The following is an 18,663-nucleotide window of genomic DNA, read 5'->3' as shown; positions in this document are numbered from 1 at the left end:
GATTGCATACGACAGTCACTGATTGCATAATATTATTTCGATTTAGCCTTGAGGAGTTAGTAGTTTGTACCTAGTACTCCTTTGCTGAGTAGTTTCGATCGGTACATGAATAAAAATCGGAGTTAGTTGTTTGTATTTAGTACTCCTTTGCAAAGTAGTCGATCGATACTTGAATAAAAATACTTCTAGCCAAATCAAACTCTAAAAAAAAAGTACTTGGAGAGCGGTTTTCCAAATCTCCCTAACTCCTTTTTTCCTATTTTGAGATATTGAGGATTATTTCCCCTAAAATTACTCATTCGGTTTGTTATTTTATCATATTTAAACTTTAAATTCACACAAATTTAAGTGAACTTTTGTGCTATTTGATGCTTAAAAATAAAGTTTACATTTCAATTTTTCTCATGGATGGAAAATCTCAAAAAGTAGAAAAATCGACTTCACGAGTTTAGGAAAACCAGATCTCCCTAACTCCTTTTTTCCTATTTTGAGATATTGAGGATTATTTCCCCTAAAATTACTCATTCGGTTTGTTATTTTATCATATTTAAACTTTAAATTCACACAAATTTAAGTGAACTTTTGTGCTATTTGATGCTTAAAAATAAAGTTTACATTTCAATTTTTCTCATGGATGGAAAATCTCAAAAAGTAGAAAAATCGACTTCACGAGTTTAGGAAAACCAGACTTCATTTAATCATTCTGCGAAAGTAATCGAGTCCAGATGAAGTATTTAACTGGGGCTTTTGTTTTTTGTCTTTACTAAACATCCATCTTGATGGTTTTTATACAACCATTGTCAATTTGGCGTTTTTAATGCCAAATTAAAAAAAAATATTTTGTTGGTTTTTTAAAAAAGCCGTTTAGCATGAAAAAATTCGTTTGGCATTTTGATATAATATATTAGCAATTTTTCAAACAACCTAATTTTACATATTTTATAGATATATTAATTCTAATTTCTTTAAAATGTATAGATTTTCACCCTTCAATAGACAAGACTAAGTGAAAATTTTAAAAATAAATCAGGACCCTGTAATTCATTTAGCCTTGAGGAGTTAGTAGTTTGTACCTAGTACTCCTTTGCTGAGTAGTTTCGATCGGTACATGAATAAAAATCGGAGTTAGTTGTTTGTATTTAGTACTCCTTTGCAAAGTAGTCGATCGATACTTGAATAAAAATACTTCTAGCCAAATCAAACTCTAAAAAAAAAAGTACTTGGAGAGCGGTTTTCCAAATCTCCCTAACTCCTTTTTTCCTATTTTGAGATATTGAGGATTATTTCCCCTAAAATTACTCATTCGGTTTGTTATTTTATCATATTTAAACTTTAAATTCACACAAATTTAAGTGAACTTTTGTGCTATTTGATGCTTAAAAATAAAGTTTACATTTCAATTTTCCTCATGGATGGAAAATCTCAAAAAGTAGAAAAATCGACTTCACGAGTTTAGGAAAACCAGACTTCATTTAATCATTCTGCGAAAGTAATCGAGTCCAGATGAAGTATTTAACTGGGGCTTTTGTTTTTTGTCTTTACTAAACATCCATCTTGATGGTTTTTATACAACCATTGTCAATTTGACGTTTTTAATGCCAAATTAAAAAAAAATATTTTGTTGGTTTTTTAAAAAAGCCGTTTAGCATGAAAAAATTCGTTTGGCATTTTGATTAATATATTAGCAATTTTTCAAACAACCTAATTTTACATATTTTATAGATATATTAATTCTAATTTCTTTAAAATGTATAGATTTTCACCCTTCAATAGACAAGACTAAGTGAAAATTTTAAAAATAAATCAGGACCCTGTAATTCATGGCAGTAAGATAAGAATATTAAGATTCATTTTCACTTTTATGAGCTGTTTAGCAGAAAAATTGGTGCTTGAAGAGTTTGAAATTGTTTTCGACCATTTCGCATTTTCTGTGGCTTGTTTTTTTTTTTAATTTAAAAAAAAAACAAAAAAAACTTTTTGTATTGTTTTTTTGTTGTTATTGTTTTTTGTTTTGTTTTTGTCTTTTATTTTACACAATTTATCTGGCAACTTAGTTTTTAAGTTGTTTTCTGGTATATCGCGGCTTTGTAGTCTTGTGGCATAAAATCGACCTCCTGTTTTGAATCCCGCTGAGGTGAGGGCAAAGTTGAGTTCTTAGAAAAGCCCCTTTACTCACATTATCTCACCACACTCAGGCGTAGAATAAGAACCTGGCTGGTAACAGCGTTGTCTCAGTCAACAAAATTTTCACAGGTCTCTTTGAGGCCTTGAAGGCGTCATATCTGGTTTACACATATTAAATTCTGATTTGGGCTCCGTCTCTATAGCTTTCAGTACAGTTTAGTTGATATTGCGCTATATAAAAGTTTTAAAGTTTTGGAGGCAACAAACACACAAACAGACACACACACACACACACACACACACAAAATGAATTTCCGAGAGGATTCAATAATTTTTCAGATTGTGTCAATTGTGAACGATTTAAAAGTACAATAAGCAAATATACTTAGTCAAAAGTTAAATGTATTAACCTTCTCCTTCCCACCTATAGGAAAAACTGTCACATTCGTTACGATGCAACCAACAATTTTCTTATTCTGATTTCATTTTGTTATAGTTATAGCTATAATATAAACTTGACACTGTGTTACAGAGCTCATTTTTCTGAACAAAATAAAGAATATACTCGTAACTGATCTGTCTGAAAAATATAATCTTGTGTTAGGTGAGTGAATGGTAAACACTTTGAAATGGCATTTGTGTACGATATAAAATAAACATAATAACATATAAACCAAGAGATAAATATCTATAAATAGATCGGTAAACAGACGGAAATGACATCTCTCAGAATCACATTTTATCGAAGGAAAAAACCCCCCAAAAATTCTCGCTGCCAACAATGGGCCCATGGAACCGGAGTTTATCTGAGTTTCTATAGCGTGAAATTGTCAATAGCAATTGCTTGCTATCCTTTGGATAGGACGCTAGTTTATCGCAAAGTACATTCCGCCAGAAAACAGATCCAGCTACCCAATCACTACTGCGTGGACAGGGGGGAGAGGGGGGGGGGGGGGGCAGAAAAATAATCTCGACTACACCCGGGATCGATCTCTGTCCTTTGTGTGTGAAGCGAGTGCTCTACCAACTGCTATCGGGAGAATGCGAGTAAAGAGCCGTTCCAGGGACTCAACTATGCGCCGCACAGAGATAGGCTCGAACCCAGGACCTTCCGATCCGAAAGCTAGTGCCATACCACTAGAGCACATTGTTGCACAATCAAACGAAGAGAATCAGATAAGAATCCAGTTTAAGAAATGAAGTTTAGAGAAGTGTGCCCGTCTCTATATTATCATTGTTTTTATCGTTACTCCTGTCCTGCCGTACTCTGGAAAAAAATAAACAACCCCATATTATTTTTAAGTTTGGACAGAAAACTCGTCCTTTAAATATCGATCGATTTAAATTACCCTCATCTTGGCAAAAACTCTCAAACCTGGGGCTTCCCAGGTTTGAGAGTTTTTGCCAAGATAAGGGTCATTTAAATTGATCGATATTTGAAGGACGAGTTTTCTGGCCAAATTTTAAAATATGTTTTTTTCCCCCCAGAGAACAGCAGTGTACACCATCGACAGATAAAAACGACTGAGACATCAATAAATGAAATTGTCTCATTCTGACGTCAGCATAAAAATTTAAAGAAAAAAAAACTATTCAAGGGACGCAACCAAAATAATATTAATATCTCTCAAGGGGAAGTAATAATAGTGATGGGGGGAACTTTTAAGTACATTGCAAACAAACGATATATTCGAGTAGACGATATCGTTACAGCATCTTTATGTTACGGTGACAAACACAGATGGAAATTGCAATTCTATGTCTTCGCCTATTTAAAGTACTTGTTTTCTGGCCAAAATTCTAAATTCGCGTTATTTCCCAGAATACAACACAACTATTGTACACTTTAACAAAACACATTAAAAAAGTTTCGGTCAAAAATTTTTACTGAAAAAAAACAACCCTCAACGTGTCAAATAGTCTTAAACCTGGGACTTCTTTGAAAACATTTAAAAAGTATTAATTAATAAGACTGTGGTAAGCCGAAGATCATTTAATCCATCTATATTTGAAGTAAATTTTTTTCTGGCCAAAATTTAAACTATTCGTAATGTATTTGGCTGTATGGCCGAAATTTCTTTTCTTTATTCTCAGATAATAGGATCGATAGGGATCCCCCCCCCCCCCCCCCCCCCCCCCCCCCCCTTTCACAACGCTGGAATAATGGCGTCTCTATAGAACCGGACGCTTATCTTCTTAACACTTCTGTCAAACAATTTCCAGCTATTTTGTCATTTGCATGCGATTGAGGGGATAGCCTCGTAAGAATTTAATTTGGCTTAATTTTTTATTTTTTTTTGCCCCTTCTTATAGCTTCTTTTTCCTATTTCAATGTTTCATTTTATTTTCGGGTCGTTAGGCCTTTGTAGACACAAAATAGAATCATTAGCATCGCATGTTATTGAGCAATTTGACATGGAACTGAGAAATATATAAATTCATTTTTATTATTTTCATCATCATCATCATCATCATCATCATCATCATCATCATCATCATCATCATCATCATCATCGACTTCATCATCATCATCATCATCATCATCATCATCATCATCATCATCATCACCATCACCATCATCATCATCATCATCATCATCATCATCATCATCATCATCATCATCGACTTCATCATCATCATCATCATCATCATCACCATCACCATCATCATCATCATCATCATCATCATCATCATCATCATCATCATCATCATCATAATAATAATAACAACATCAAAACAAAAATAACGAGCTTTTATATAGAGTGATAGCCACTAAATGTGCTCAAAGCGGTTAACAAAGGATCCCTGACCAACAGCAACACGTAACATGTAGAACGCCTGTTAGGCGATATTACAATGTTTCCGACAGAGACAACGCTTTTGACGGCCAGGTACTCATTTTACACCTGAACCGATCTACTAGAATCTGACCCACTCCCATAAAATTCCCTTCATAGATGATTGGTCACAAGTATTATCTTCTGCCGCACACCCCCCCCCCCCCAAAAAAAAAACAAACAAAAAAACAAAAAACAAAAACAAACAACAACAACAAAAAACAACAACAACAAAAAAAAAAAACAACCAAACAAAAAAAAAAAAAAAAAAAGTAGTCGTTCAGAGCCATTGGGTCAATGGAGCCAGAGTTTATCCCGGCTTCTATAGCGTGAAACGGACAATAGCAATTACTTGCTATCCTTTGGATAGGACGCTAGTCTACCGCAAAGTACTTTCCGCCATTTGTATACAGACTCAGCTACCCATTCACTGCTGGCTGGACAGGGGGGTCAGAAATAAAATCCCGACTGCACCCGGGATTGATCTCGGTCCGTTTGCTTGTGAAGCGAGTGCTATACAAACTGAGCTATCGGGACCTCCATATCTTCTGTCCCAGCTCCGTATAAATTGCTGTAATAAACAACAATAGTTATCGATTAAATGTCATTAAATTTTACGATAATAATTTTTTAGAAATTCTACCATAAAATCAAAAATAAATAAATAAATGAAATAAAAGTCCCTTTTAATCATCCCATAGGGGCCTATTCCAAGCGAAGACTGGAATAAACCAGGCGTCAGCCGCAGTGTAGCGCCGCAAATTGAGCTAGGGCGAGGGTGGTGGTCTCCCTACATATTTGTTGTCATTATAAGACCTGTTCTTGAGTACGGGAACAATGTTTGGAGCCCAATATATCTAAGGCAGTCAATAGGTCTTGAAAATATTCAAAGACGAACAACAAAATTGCTTCCCGGACTCGAGTACATGTCATATGACGAACGTTTATCATTCCTCGATCTACCTAGTCTCAAATACAGAATAATTAGGGGAGACTTAATTCAGCTTTACAAGATAATACATAATTTAAATTATATAAATCCATCAATTTTGTTGACATTTTCCAAGATAACGTATACCAGAGGCGACAAATATAAAATATATATTCCAAGATTTCAGACCAAAATAAGACAGAACTCATTTATTATACGTATAGTGATAATATATTGATAATTATGTAAGCCGTGCAAACAGAATGATGGGAATAATATATAGAACCTTTATAAGTCTTGATAAAACCACATTTTTATATTTGTATAAATCGCTCGTTCGACCAATTCTAGAATACGGAAATTGCATCTGGAGCCCATTATATAAAAGACAATCTATTAATATTGAAAGTGTACAGAGGAGAGCTACCAAAAAAATTTATACAATACAGTATTTATCTTATAAGGAAAGGTTAGAATTTCTTGACTTACCCAGTTTGAAATATAGAAGAATTCGTGGGGATTTAATTCAGGTTTATAGATTGGTACATGGTCTGGATAGGATAGACTTTTCTGATTTTTTTTCATATAATAATATTACTTTTACTAGAGGGGACAAGTTTAAGATTTTTGTCTCGAGATGCAAAACAAACATAAGACAAAACTGGTTCGGTATTCGCATTGTTCAGAAATGGAACAGTTTGAAATTTGAAACAAAGAATGCAAAATCTATGGATTATTTCAAGGTGTTAGTAGACAGGGAATTATATGATGGGAGATTTATATATGACGAATAATACTTGTTTGCTCTGCTGTTGACATGGCTTTCAATCTTGTATGTATATATTATGCATTATTATATTATTATGGTTATCTTCTATACGCGTGTGTATGTGTATGTGTATGTGTGTGTGTGTGTGTGTGTGTGTGTGATTGTGTGTGCGCTTTGCATGTCACGGTTAAAGATATATGTTTGTACACCACATGAGTACATTTAAGTTGAAATACTATCTTTACCACGTGTATCGTTATTGTAATATTTAATCAATAGATTTATGGCATTACTAATTAATATTAAGGGCATTCAAAGGATCTTATCCTATTTTGCCCTATACCACATGTTATGTTATGTTATGTTAGTGAAAACATGGAATAGTCTCTGTTTTAACACAAAAAATGCATGTTCTTTGAATCAGTTGAAAATCTTTGTTGATAGGGAGTTAAAGTCTCTGAGATTTAAGTACGACTAATATGTTTTGTTCTATTGTACCGATTTTCAAAATATTTTTTCTTTCTTTTTTTAAAATTATTATTATTATTTTTTAAAAATAAATAATTATAATAATGGTAATGATGATAATAATAATAATAATAATGATATATAATAATAATAATAATAATAATAATAATAATAATAATAATAATAATAATAATAATAATAATAATAATAATAATAATAATAATAATAATAATAATAATAATAATAATGAATAAATAAATAAATAAATAAATATATTGATTGATTTTTTAATTTAATTTGATCTTATTAATTTTTATTTATTTATTCATTTATCTATTCATTTATTTGTTTGTTTGTTTCTTTAGTTATTTATCCATTTATTTATTTATCTTTTAAACTTTAAATTGTCATGTGGATGTAATCGTTTCCATTAATTTCATGATTTTTTTAGACTGGTTTGTAAATGTTGACCAGTAAAATGCGTGACATCTGAAACAATGTAAAGTCATAATTTATCAGAGACGTATGTATGCTTATTATCGTTGTTGCTTTCATATCATGATTATTTTTGTCATTAATATATCATTGTACTATGAACTTTGTACATTTATGATTCATTTCGATTTTACATTGCCGTATTGATACATTTTTTCTGACATTCAAAATTGGGTAAACTGTCTGTGAATGATACAATGCAAGCTATATGAGATTCTGTAATTATAAACTATTGTATAAGGCATTTAAAGGATAATTCCTATTAAGCCTTTATTAGTAAGATAAGATAAGATAAGATAAGGAAATATTCTAATTATCGATTAGATGTCATTAAATTTTACAATGATTAGAATGAAAATAAAATAACATTCTACCATACAAGTTCCTTTCAATTTTGGTCACAGCCATTCTGCTGATCTCTGAAAAACAACAACACGTTCTTAAAATTAAGGTCAGAAATTTCGGCCTTCAAATATCAATTGATCAAAATGACCTTCATTTAGCCAAAATATCTCAAACCTGGGACTTCCAAGAAAGAGTATTAAGGTGGGTTTTTTAAAATCAAGATGAGGGTCATTTGAATCGATCAATATTTAAAGGGATAATTTGATGGCCACAATTTTAAATACGTGTTTTTAAAGAGTACGGCCCCCAATGTCATCAAATTTTCATTCATTTATTATTTTTTTGTTCAAAGTAAAGCCGGCCCATTCAGCCCTCTCGAAGCCCTTAAGAATAAGATTGTGAATAATTTGAAGCACAAAAAGTCAAGCAACCAGTGTCGTAATTCAAGATGTCAGTTCTATTAACCAGTAAACTCTTGTACTCTGGAAAATTACGCATTAAAAAATTTGGCCAGAAAACTCGTCCTTAAAATATCGATTGATTAAAATGACCCTCATCTTGGTGAAAACTCTCAAGTAAGTTACTTCGCGAAGTCCCAGGTTTGAGACCGTTTGCCAAGATGAGGGTCATTTAAATCGATCAATATTTGAAGTACCAGTTTTCTGGTCACAATTTCCAAATACGTGTTTTTCCAGAGTAGGAAGTAAACTGGTGAAGGCTGAGGGAAATAATGTATGTATTCTTACTTCTCTTCTATGTTTGTATTTTTCGTCTTTTCTTCTTCGTTTGAAAATCGACGTTGCTGATTTATTTGCTTTGATGTCAAGAGTTGGACAGAAAACAGTATATTGTGTCCCTGGGGAAGACATTATTGCCATCGGCCCAGACTTGATTTATCTCCGTACTCCGACAGAACAATTTTCATTTTCATTTTTGGCTGAAAATGTTTTTTGTTTTTTTTTTGTTGTTGCTTTTTTTTTTTGTTTAATTTAAATCATAAATAACTATTGATAAAAATGTCTTAAAACTTGTCAAAAATTCATTCTCAATAATATCTATGTCTTCGAAGAAGTCTCAGGAATGTTAATTTATGTTGTGAGTCATTTTAGTTTATTAATATTTGAAGTTCGTGTTTTCTGGCCAAAATGAATAAAATTTGTTTTGCTAGTTTAACGTAGTCATGGCTATACTTAGCCAGCTGACTTTGGCATTATTTATTCCTTTGCTAACAATGGTGAGACACAGATGAGGGGACATTTGTAGCGATGACAAAGATTCGTCTCCTGGCAGGACTGATCATTACAGGAACGAAGTAAGTGCGCAGAGTGGGTGAGGTGGGGGAGGATGGGGAGGGGGGGGGGGGGGGGGGGAGGGGAGGGGGGGGGGAGGGGGGGGGGGGGGGGGAGGGGGGGGGGGAGTGGGGAGGGTGGGGGGAGGGGGGGGAGGGTGTGATGGCCGAGTGGATAAGGCATTGTACTTTCTACTGGGGGGGGGGGGGTGTCGAACCTTTATTGTCTGCATAAAAAGTTTATTCTCCTGAGAAAGTAACTCATACGACTTGACAACTTTCAAATCTCGCTTAAAGGTTTATCTTTTTACGTCATAAGTTGCAATACTGTTATCATATTTTGTTGTTGTTAAATTGAATGCGTACCACTTTTCCATCAACACTTGTCTTATTGTAATATATATTGTTTTATATCACTGTAATGCGCTTAGAGCCTGTGACAACGGGTAAAGCGCTATATAAATGCCATTTATTATTATTCTTATTATTATTATTATTATTATTATTATTATTATTATTATTATTATTATTATTATTATTATTATTATTATCATTATTATTATCATCATCATCATTATTATTATTATTTATTATTATTATTATTATTATTATTATTATTATTATTATTATTATTATTATTATTATTATTATTATTATTATTATTATTATTATTATTATTATTATTATTATTATTATTATTATTATTATTATAATACACAATTTGCGAGACGGTGCACGACAGTTGACGGTCCCTCCTGACGCATGGGTTATCTCGGTATTTTATTTCTGGCCAAAATATAACAAGGCGTTGGCTTTTGATTTGCTTGTTTGTTTTTGTTTTGTTTTGTTTGATATACGGCGGGTATGTGGTCTTGTGGTATGACACTTGCTTTCGGGTCGGAAGGTCCTGGATTCGAGCCTCGCTCGGCGCATAGTTGAGTCATTGGAAAAGGCTCTTTATTCACATTCTTTGGTCACCGTACTCAGGCGTAAAATGAGTACCTGGCCGTTAACAGCGTTGTCTCTGTCGGAAAAAAATGGTAATATCGCCTAACATGCGACATGTTTCGTCCTTCGTGTTACGTGTTGCTGTTGGCCAGGGAACCCTTGTAAAGCGCTTTGGGCAAGTTTAATGGATATTGCTCTATATAAAAGCTCAACATTTCACTACCATATTACAATGTCTTGCAGTAATCACAACAAAAAAAAAAAAAAAAAAAAAAAGAAAAGAAAGAGAAACATGTCAAAATTAAATAATTTTGACCAGAAAAATTGTCCTTCAAACAACGATCGATTAAAATGAACCTTACCCCGTCACAACAAAAATCTCACACCTGGGCCCTCCTTGAAGTCTATGTGAGTAATTGTCCTTGAGGCCCCAGGAGTGATAGTTTTTTTTTGTTGTTGTCAAGATGGGGATAATTTTAATCGATAGCTATTCGAAGGACGAGGTTTCTGGCCAAAATGTTAAATACATATCGTTTTTTTTTTTTTTTTTTTAAGTTTTGATTTTTGTTTGTTTGTTTGTTTGTTTTTTTGTTTGTTTGTTTTTTGTTTTTGTTTTTTTTTTGGGGGTGGGGGGGGGGGGGGTTGTTTCAGATTACTGCTTAAATGTCCCAAGAGCTTTCCTTTGTTTTTTTGTTTTTGTTTTTGTTTTTTTTTGGTTTGTTTTATTTTTTTTTTTTTTTTTGTTTTTGTTTCAGATCACTGCTTAAATGTCCCTAGAGCTTTCCTTAAATTTTTTTTTGTTTTTTTTTTTTTGTTTCTTGTTTGTTTGTTTGTTTTTTGTCTTTTTTTTTCAGATTACTGCTTAAATGTCCCAAGAGCTTTCCATTCTTCTTTCGACTCAATTCTTATTTCCCTTTTCACAATTTCTGGTTCAAATTGTCTTTCTTAGTACGGGTGAAATGACAAAATTAGTTGGTTATTGATTGCAACGGTACGTGGATACTCTATATTCAGTGAAGGCAATTCAGCAAGTAGACTCTCCAGATCTTTCGATTTTCTTTCTCGGTTGACATTTCAACCGTGAGATCTCACTAAGGCAATGTAGACTAGAGGTCTGATCTTTGACATTTCAATAAACCTATATAACTTATCAGAATCTCACAGAATAAGACGAATATAGCTAAATATAATATAATATAATATAATATTATTCCAAGGATTACAGAATATTTTCGCACATTTTATTGGTGTGAAATAAGGTGTATAAAGACAGCTGATTGGTAATTAAAAATAATCTTTTGGTGCGCATGAATACAAATCCAACATTTTTAGTTTTGGGTCAAATTGTCATTCAAGCAGGAGAAAGATACACATTATGGTGAATAGAAGTACTAATACCATATCATTTGGTTATAAAATATAGAATAATGTTATTTTGAGGGGTGGAATAAACGTATTCTTTCATTTCTTTTAATTTATTAAACTCAGTGGCGGTTCTAGCCTATTTACAGTGGTTGGGCAAAGAGGATTCGGTCATTATATATATATATATATATATATATATATATATATATATATATATATATATATATATATGATATATATTTTTTATTTTTTATTTTTTTTGTTTTTTTTTTTAATAAAAAATTTTTTTGATTTTTTTTTTCGCCTTTAAACAAAAAATATTTCAACCACCAATAATCACATTCACAATGAAATGACAATACCAGTAGATTTTAATTCTTCCAAACGTAATCAAAAATGAATCACGAAAGAGAATACAACTAAAAAATAAAGCGACGAGACATAATGCGACAACACCTTGACAATACAAGTCCATTTCCTTCACTCGAAAAATTAAAGAGATGCTTTAATCCCTCAACGGCGATATTAATATTGCTTTTACATATTTCTGGTTTTCAGTAGTACGTAGTAACCTTAAAGTTTTCATGGAGAAGCAACAACAGCGATATGACTCGAGTTTCATTCAGAGCTCAAATTGCATAATTTTTACTGCTGTCTTGGTGGTCAGAATGATTGTGCCGGTGGTGGTAGTGGTTGGAATAGTGGTAGCGGTGGTGGTGGTGGTGGAGGAGGAGGAGGAAGACGAGGCGGTGAGGGGTAATTATGGTAGTGGTTTTGGTGGTGCTGTTGGTTAGAATGATAGTTGTGGAGACGATGACGGAAATTGTATGGTGATGTTGATATTGTTTTTATTTCTATTGTTGTACTTGTTGTTAATATTGTTGTTGTTGTTGTTAATGATGATGATGATGATGATGATGATGATGATGATGATGATGATGATGATGATGATGATTATGATGACAACGACGATGTCGTCGACAATGATGGTTACCATACGATATTACAAAATTTATTCAATCTTAGGCTTTCGCCAATTAATCATACAATTTGATGACCACATACATGAAAGTGGAAAATAATGGCAAATGGGACCAAACAATAAACTGATACCATTAATAACCACCAAAAAAAAATACAACAATAGTAATACCACCAATACGTACAATAATAATAACAATGATAATAATAATAATAATAATAATAATAATAATAATAATAATAATAATAATAATAATAATAATAATAATAACAATAATAATAATAATAATATAATAATAATAATAATAATAATAATAATAATAATAATAATATTAATAATAATAATAATAATAATAATAATAATATTACCATCATCATTACTACTACCACCACCGCTACCACTATACCACCATCACCATCATTATTACGTTTCCAATTATTTTTTCTCGTTTTTTAAAATTTGATATCTATCAAAACAGACGAAAATTCCGGTGATTTTTTTAAAGGGTAGTTAAAATATCTACGATTTTATTAGCCCTGAAAACTACGATTTTTATTTTCCTATCTAAAGTAGGCAGGTCTGCTATGACAAGTATCAGTATCAGTTCCATAGTCAAAATAAGACAAACAAAAACAACGTTTATTTAATATTAGGCTTTCGCCAATACTTCATACAATATAATTAAGACAAAATAATGTTACCAATCTCTCCTCATGTATTCGTTTGACTATCGTCACAATAATTACCGTGTTATCTTTGCTCCTTACCCAACCAATCCCTTGCTTCCCGCCTCTTCATCGCGAACCATCTTATGTATGTATTAGCTTCAGGACGGGCAAGTACGGAATCTGCCCACCCTTCCGTATTTCCTCTATAACTTAGAATTCAACTATCTCCTTACTCAGAAGAGTATTTCTCGTATACTAATTCAATTGTTGAGAAAACCAAAATGGTGGTTGTATTTTATATATTTATTTAGTCGTGACTTTTGAATAAAAGTGTTTTGTTTTATTAGAGGGAATACAATAGAAAATTACATTGTTTTGCAAAAATATTTAGTCTGGCAATAAAAATACAGCGGTAATTACTTTAAGAATAATAAAAAAAAAAGAATTAACAAATTAATTTGTTAAAAAACAAAACAAAAAACAACAACAAAAAACAACAACAACAACAACAAACAAATAAGAAAACAATTTAAATAAATGAGTTTTGAGAAACACTAAAGAAAACGAGGGGAAAAAAAAGAAATAATTTAAATGGATAAACAAATATATTAAAACAACACAAACTAATACTAAATTGATATAATATTAGTAAATTAATAAATTTAATTCAATACTGGAACCTTCCCAGCACAAGTAAGGCAATAAATAAGAAAAAGTTCGTTTGCCAAAATCTCTATTTAGTGTACACTGGTTAATAAGGTGGGCTCATTTGATAAAAAGAACAGGAGCGTATCCTGGTTTATGTATTACGGGATGCATGGTGATTCGCAATCTATCAAAAATACACACAAATTGATTTCAGTACAAAGTATCAATTTTAAGTAGTAACTTTTGAAATTATCTAATTTAGATTTGATTATTTCGGACCTGGTAATACAGCATATAACTTGAAAAAACAGGCTGGTATTTGCCCACCCTGCCCATTATTACCAGCCGTCCCTGATTAAACTCGTTATATTTTTTATCGTGCAATAACACATACTCGCAAGCTTGTTGTGATATTGGGCACGATAAAAATAACTAGTTTGATAAATACAAAGAGATAAAAATAAAAGTCGTACAATATTATGCCTACACAGTGTGTAAAATTATTAAGGTCAAGTGTTTTATTGTAGAGGAAATAAATGATACCTAATCATTAATTTGTAATGGATGTAGAATTGAAATCGCAGTTCATAATAGAAATCACTGGATTGTAATACGGAGCCGATTCGGGCTCAAAATGCGACTTCAGTCAATAACTTAACTCTCTCCTTACCATCTATTTTTAGAATTTCCCCCGAAAATTCACACCCACCCAGCACAAAAATCTTACTCAAACAAAAATTAACAAGTGAGCTCTACAACACAGTGTTTAGTATTTATAGCTGTAATCAAAGAATTACTTTAAATTTCGTGATGTACAAGAGAAATCAGAATGAGAAAATTGTGGTTACATCGTAACGAATGTGACGATTTTCCTATAGGTGGTAAGGAGAGGGTTAATTAAACAATTAAACTATGCGGCTATGTGGTCTTGTGCTTTGACACTCGCTTTCGGATCGGAAGGTCCTGGGTTCGAGCCTCGCTCGGCGGATAGTTGAGTCCTTGGAAAACACTCTTTACTCACATTCTCTCATCGTACACAGGTGTAATATGAGTAGTACCTTGCCGTTAACAGCGTTGTCTCTGTTGGAAAAATTGTAATTACCGCCTAACAGGCGTCGGTCATGTTGCTGTTGGTCAGTGACCCTTTGTAAAGCGCTTTGAGCACATTTAGTGGATATATAAATGCTCTATTTTTTTTTCATACATCACGTTAAATCCAGATAAAAACTGTATTTGTTACTGACTGAAGACGCTTCGAGGACAAAACTGTCCGTGTTTAGTTTAATTATTTTTTTTTTAAAGTCGTTATTATTATCCACTATAGTCCACGGTTTCTAATCGTAGCTGAGTATTGATGCTATGACTTTGGGTAAAATACTCAAAACGTCCGCCAGCCGGATTAAACATACCAACACACAAAACTATGTATAACCTTTAATGTTTTTAGTCTAATTGATATAATTAAGTGAGACAGGCGGTCTAAAATGATGACAAAGAGCTGAGTGACGTCAACTCCGTTTCTTCTTTTCACTTGCTGATCAATTATGAGTATTACTCACACTGTATACCCTACCATTGAAGCAGAAAACAAAATATTACGCTTGGGTAAGCACCAGCAAAGGACTTTGTAATTTGATTATAACGAAATATTTAAAAAAGAGTATTGTGTTAGTCACCATAGGCAAAACATAGAGAAAGCAAAATTGGAACAAGAATAATAATATCGATATTTTTGTACGATACGCTAAAGTATGCTTCTTATCTTCTTCGATATTATTCACTCATTCATTCATGAAAACAAAAAATCGATTCTGCGTATATATATATATATAGAGAGAAAAATGGTAAGAGATAAATCGATATTCCTGTTTTTATTTCTAGTGGTCGTAAAAGAGATAATTTCAGTATTAGTAATGGTCGGTAGAATTGCACATAGAAACAAGGGGGAATAATCGATATTGTTGTATCCATAAATCATCACATCGAACGCGGTTAAGCCTTCAAATCGACTGATAAAACGGACATTTATCATAGATTTAACAATGTTACACAATAGGCCTGGACCCTTTCACGAGAAAGTTAGAATACCCAGGGGGGAAAGGGAACTGATAAGGATGAAAACGTTATAGATGATAAATATGGTTGACATTATCATCATCGCTGTAGAAAGTCCTAGAGATATGGCATTTGTTCATCCTTAAGTTTGATAAGTAACTTTTGTTTCAGATTTAAAGAGGATCCGTATTTCTTTATTTAAAAAAAAAGCAGGCTAGAGAACAAAGCTTGTCTTGGGCATCCATAATCATCACAATTGAAAATTCCAATTTTAGATATTTCAGATAAGTTTATATATATATATATATATATATATATATATATATATATATATATATATATATATATATATATATATATAATATAACGAGGTGAATATATATATATATATATATATATATATATATATATATATATATATATATATATATTCATTTATTTATTCTCACCTCCTTTTTTTACACATTCGTCAACAACGTTGTTTCATCCAGAATTCCTGGAATCACCAAGGAGGTCGTTTAGAGGTGTCTGGGAGGAATGTCGTTGTGTCCTCAAGAGGTGAGAATAAGTAAATAAATAATTCGCTCCAAGAAATGGTTGGGCACTCTATGTGGTTCCAGCTAACTCCCCTCAATCACACACACACACACACACACACACACACACACACTCATATATATATATATATATATATATATATTATATATTATATATATATATATACAGAGTACAATCAACTCACATTTCGTCCAACAATACGGCCCTTTCGACACCAAGGCGTCCCTTCAGTTGTCAGTTGTGACATCTTCTTTGATGGAGAGTAGAACCGTGGTTCATGACTTCAATATACGTGCACACCCATTCACATCATTTTGCTCCTTCACACTCTAAATGAAGCACGGATTTACTCTCCATCAAAGAAGATCGCAAAACTGACAACGGAAGAGTCGCCTCGGTGTCGAAACGGCCGTATTGTTGGACGAAATGTGAGTCTATTTACTCATTTTACAATGCTTTGAATTGTGAATCTATTGAGCAATGTCAGAACTACAGGACATCCATCAATATTTATATATATATATATATATATATATATATATATATATATATATATATATATATAAACTTTTTGGCTGGATGTTTCACGAGAAAGTTACGTTATCAAAAACATTTATCATACATTTAATAATGTTATCCATAGGCCTGGCGCTCAATGTGAAAATTGAGATATTACCAATATTTTAACACATTATAAACTTAACCGGCATTTAACATTGTTATAATGGACACTATTTTTTGCGTCGGTTTGAGAGTATTTCCATTATAACAATAAGCCCATAACAAATGTGGATAGTCAGACCTTCAAATAAATACAAGTCGGCCTGGAAGTAATTTAAGAACGTTGTGAGATCACCGGCACCTAACATAGTTATGCTCTTAATGGACATTAAACAATGTTATGGGCAATATTTTGCGTTGGTTTTGAATTGCATTTCAGATGATTGAATTTATAAAACACTTTGTAAAGCGCTTTAAGAACATGTAATTAGTGGATATAGCGCTATAGAAAAGCTCAAGTATTTTTTTGTTTTGTTTTGTTTTTTTTTGTTTTTCATTTTTTAAAATTAATAGTCAATTAAATTACACCATAAGTAATAAAAATATTATTTGTTGTGTTTTTGACGGGACACCAGATCAATATTTTGGAATCACTCAGCCCAGAAGCGTTAAGTGATTAAATGTGAGAGAACAATTTATTACTGTGTATTACGTAAGAGTATATACAAATATATCGCAATAACATTGAAAGTTGAAGGGCAAAATAATATAACTCAAATATGGAAAGTAAGGAACAAAGAATGCATCCTTCTCTAGGGCATGCCACTCTGATATTTGTAAGCACAAATTATATCTTAAACAATGGACTTAATAATAATAAAATAATTAAGCTGTAAATAAAGTCAATTGGATTCAATAGTCTGATGTCACGTCCGCCCAGCAACCAGCAGCTCGGTTCTAAACAAAGAAAATCGGTACTTTTTATTCTTCATGCTGGCTAGAACTTTTTCACATGTCATGTGATCAGAATGTATAAAGGTCAAAACACGATCAGATTTATAATGATGTTCTCCTCTGTATACACTTTTATGCTCGTCGGAGAAGTATTTCATAAGGGCGTCAGCCATTGTTCCGATAGTTTAGAACCAGTTACTAAGTTACTATGCGTCAATACGACGGAAGTGACGTCACGACTGTTGAAGCCTAGCTGATAACAAAGGGGAGCAACTCTTTCCTCGATGTATAAGTCCATAACATAATCTTTACGGTACAGGTTACTCACATGAAGTAAGTGTCCTCTGACGTAGTTTTCACACTGTCAAATATCGTGATCTTTGCCTCACTGTGGAAAACAACAAGTTGTTTACATTTTACATTCAATTCTTTAAAAAAAAAACAAGCAAAAAAACTACAGCGCTGCCTACTTGAAATTTCAGAAATTCGTAGTTTCCAAGGAAAAAAGAAAAGAAAAGTCAGCATAGAAATAGCTTTAGAAATTATAATTTACCGTCAACATGATTTTTAAAAATGCTCCAAAGTCCAAATTATTGGCTGTCTAAAATGGTACTCTTTTTTTCAATATGATTTATTGAGTCAAATACTCATTTGAAGCTCTGCAGCTGATGCCAAAAATTCGTAATTCTCCGAATTTTTCGTAGTGCTAGGTAGGTCTGCAACTATT

The 18,663-nt window shown here is 32.4% G+C and overlaps 1 protein-coding gene across 3 annotated transcripts in view; it reads right to left on the bottom strand.

Annotated features, from left to right (window-relative positions):
• Nucleotides 1-18,663, bottom strand: part of LOC144965080 (sodium- and chloride-dependent GABA transporter 1-like) — a 164,973-nt gene that overhangs the window by 65,786 nt on the left and 80,524 nt on the right. For all 3 annotated transcript variants that reach the window (XM_078899995.1, XM_078899994.1, XM_078899996.1), the window contains exon 5: nucleotides 18,265-18,324. In XM_078899995.1, coding sequence (XP_078756121.1) covers nucleotides 18,265-18,324 — 60 coding nt within the window. The remainder of the gene's footprint in view (nucleotides 1-18,264; nucleotides 18,325-18,663) is intronic.

Source organism: Berghia stephanieae, chromosome 2 (genome assembly GCF_034508935.2).
Source record: "Berghia stephanieae isolate SIO BIC M18660-M18661 chromosome 2, UCSD_Bste_1.3, whole genome shotgun sequence".
Classification (NCBI taxonomy): Eukaryota; Metazoa; Mollusca; class Gastropoda; order Nudibranchia; family Aeolidiidae; genus Berghia; species Berghia stephanieae.
This window is presented reverse-complemented; position numbering and strand designations above follow the sequence as displayed.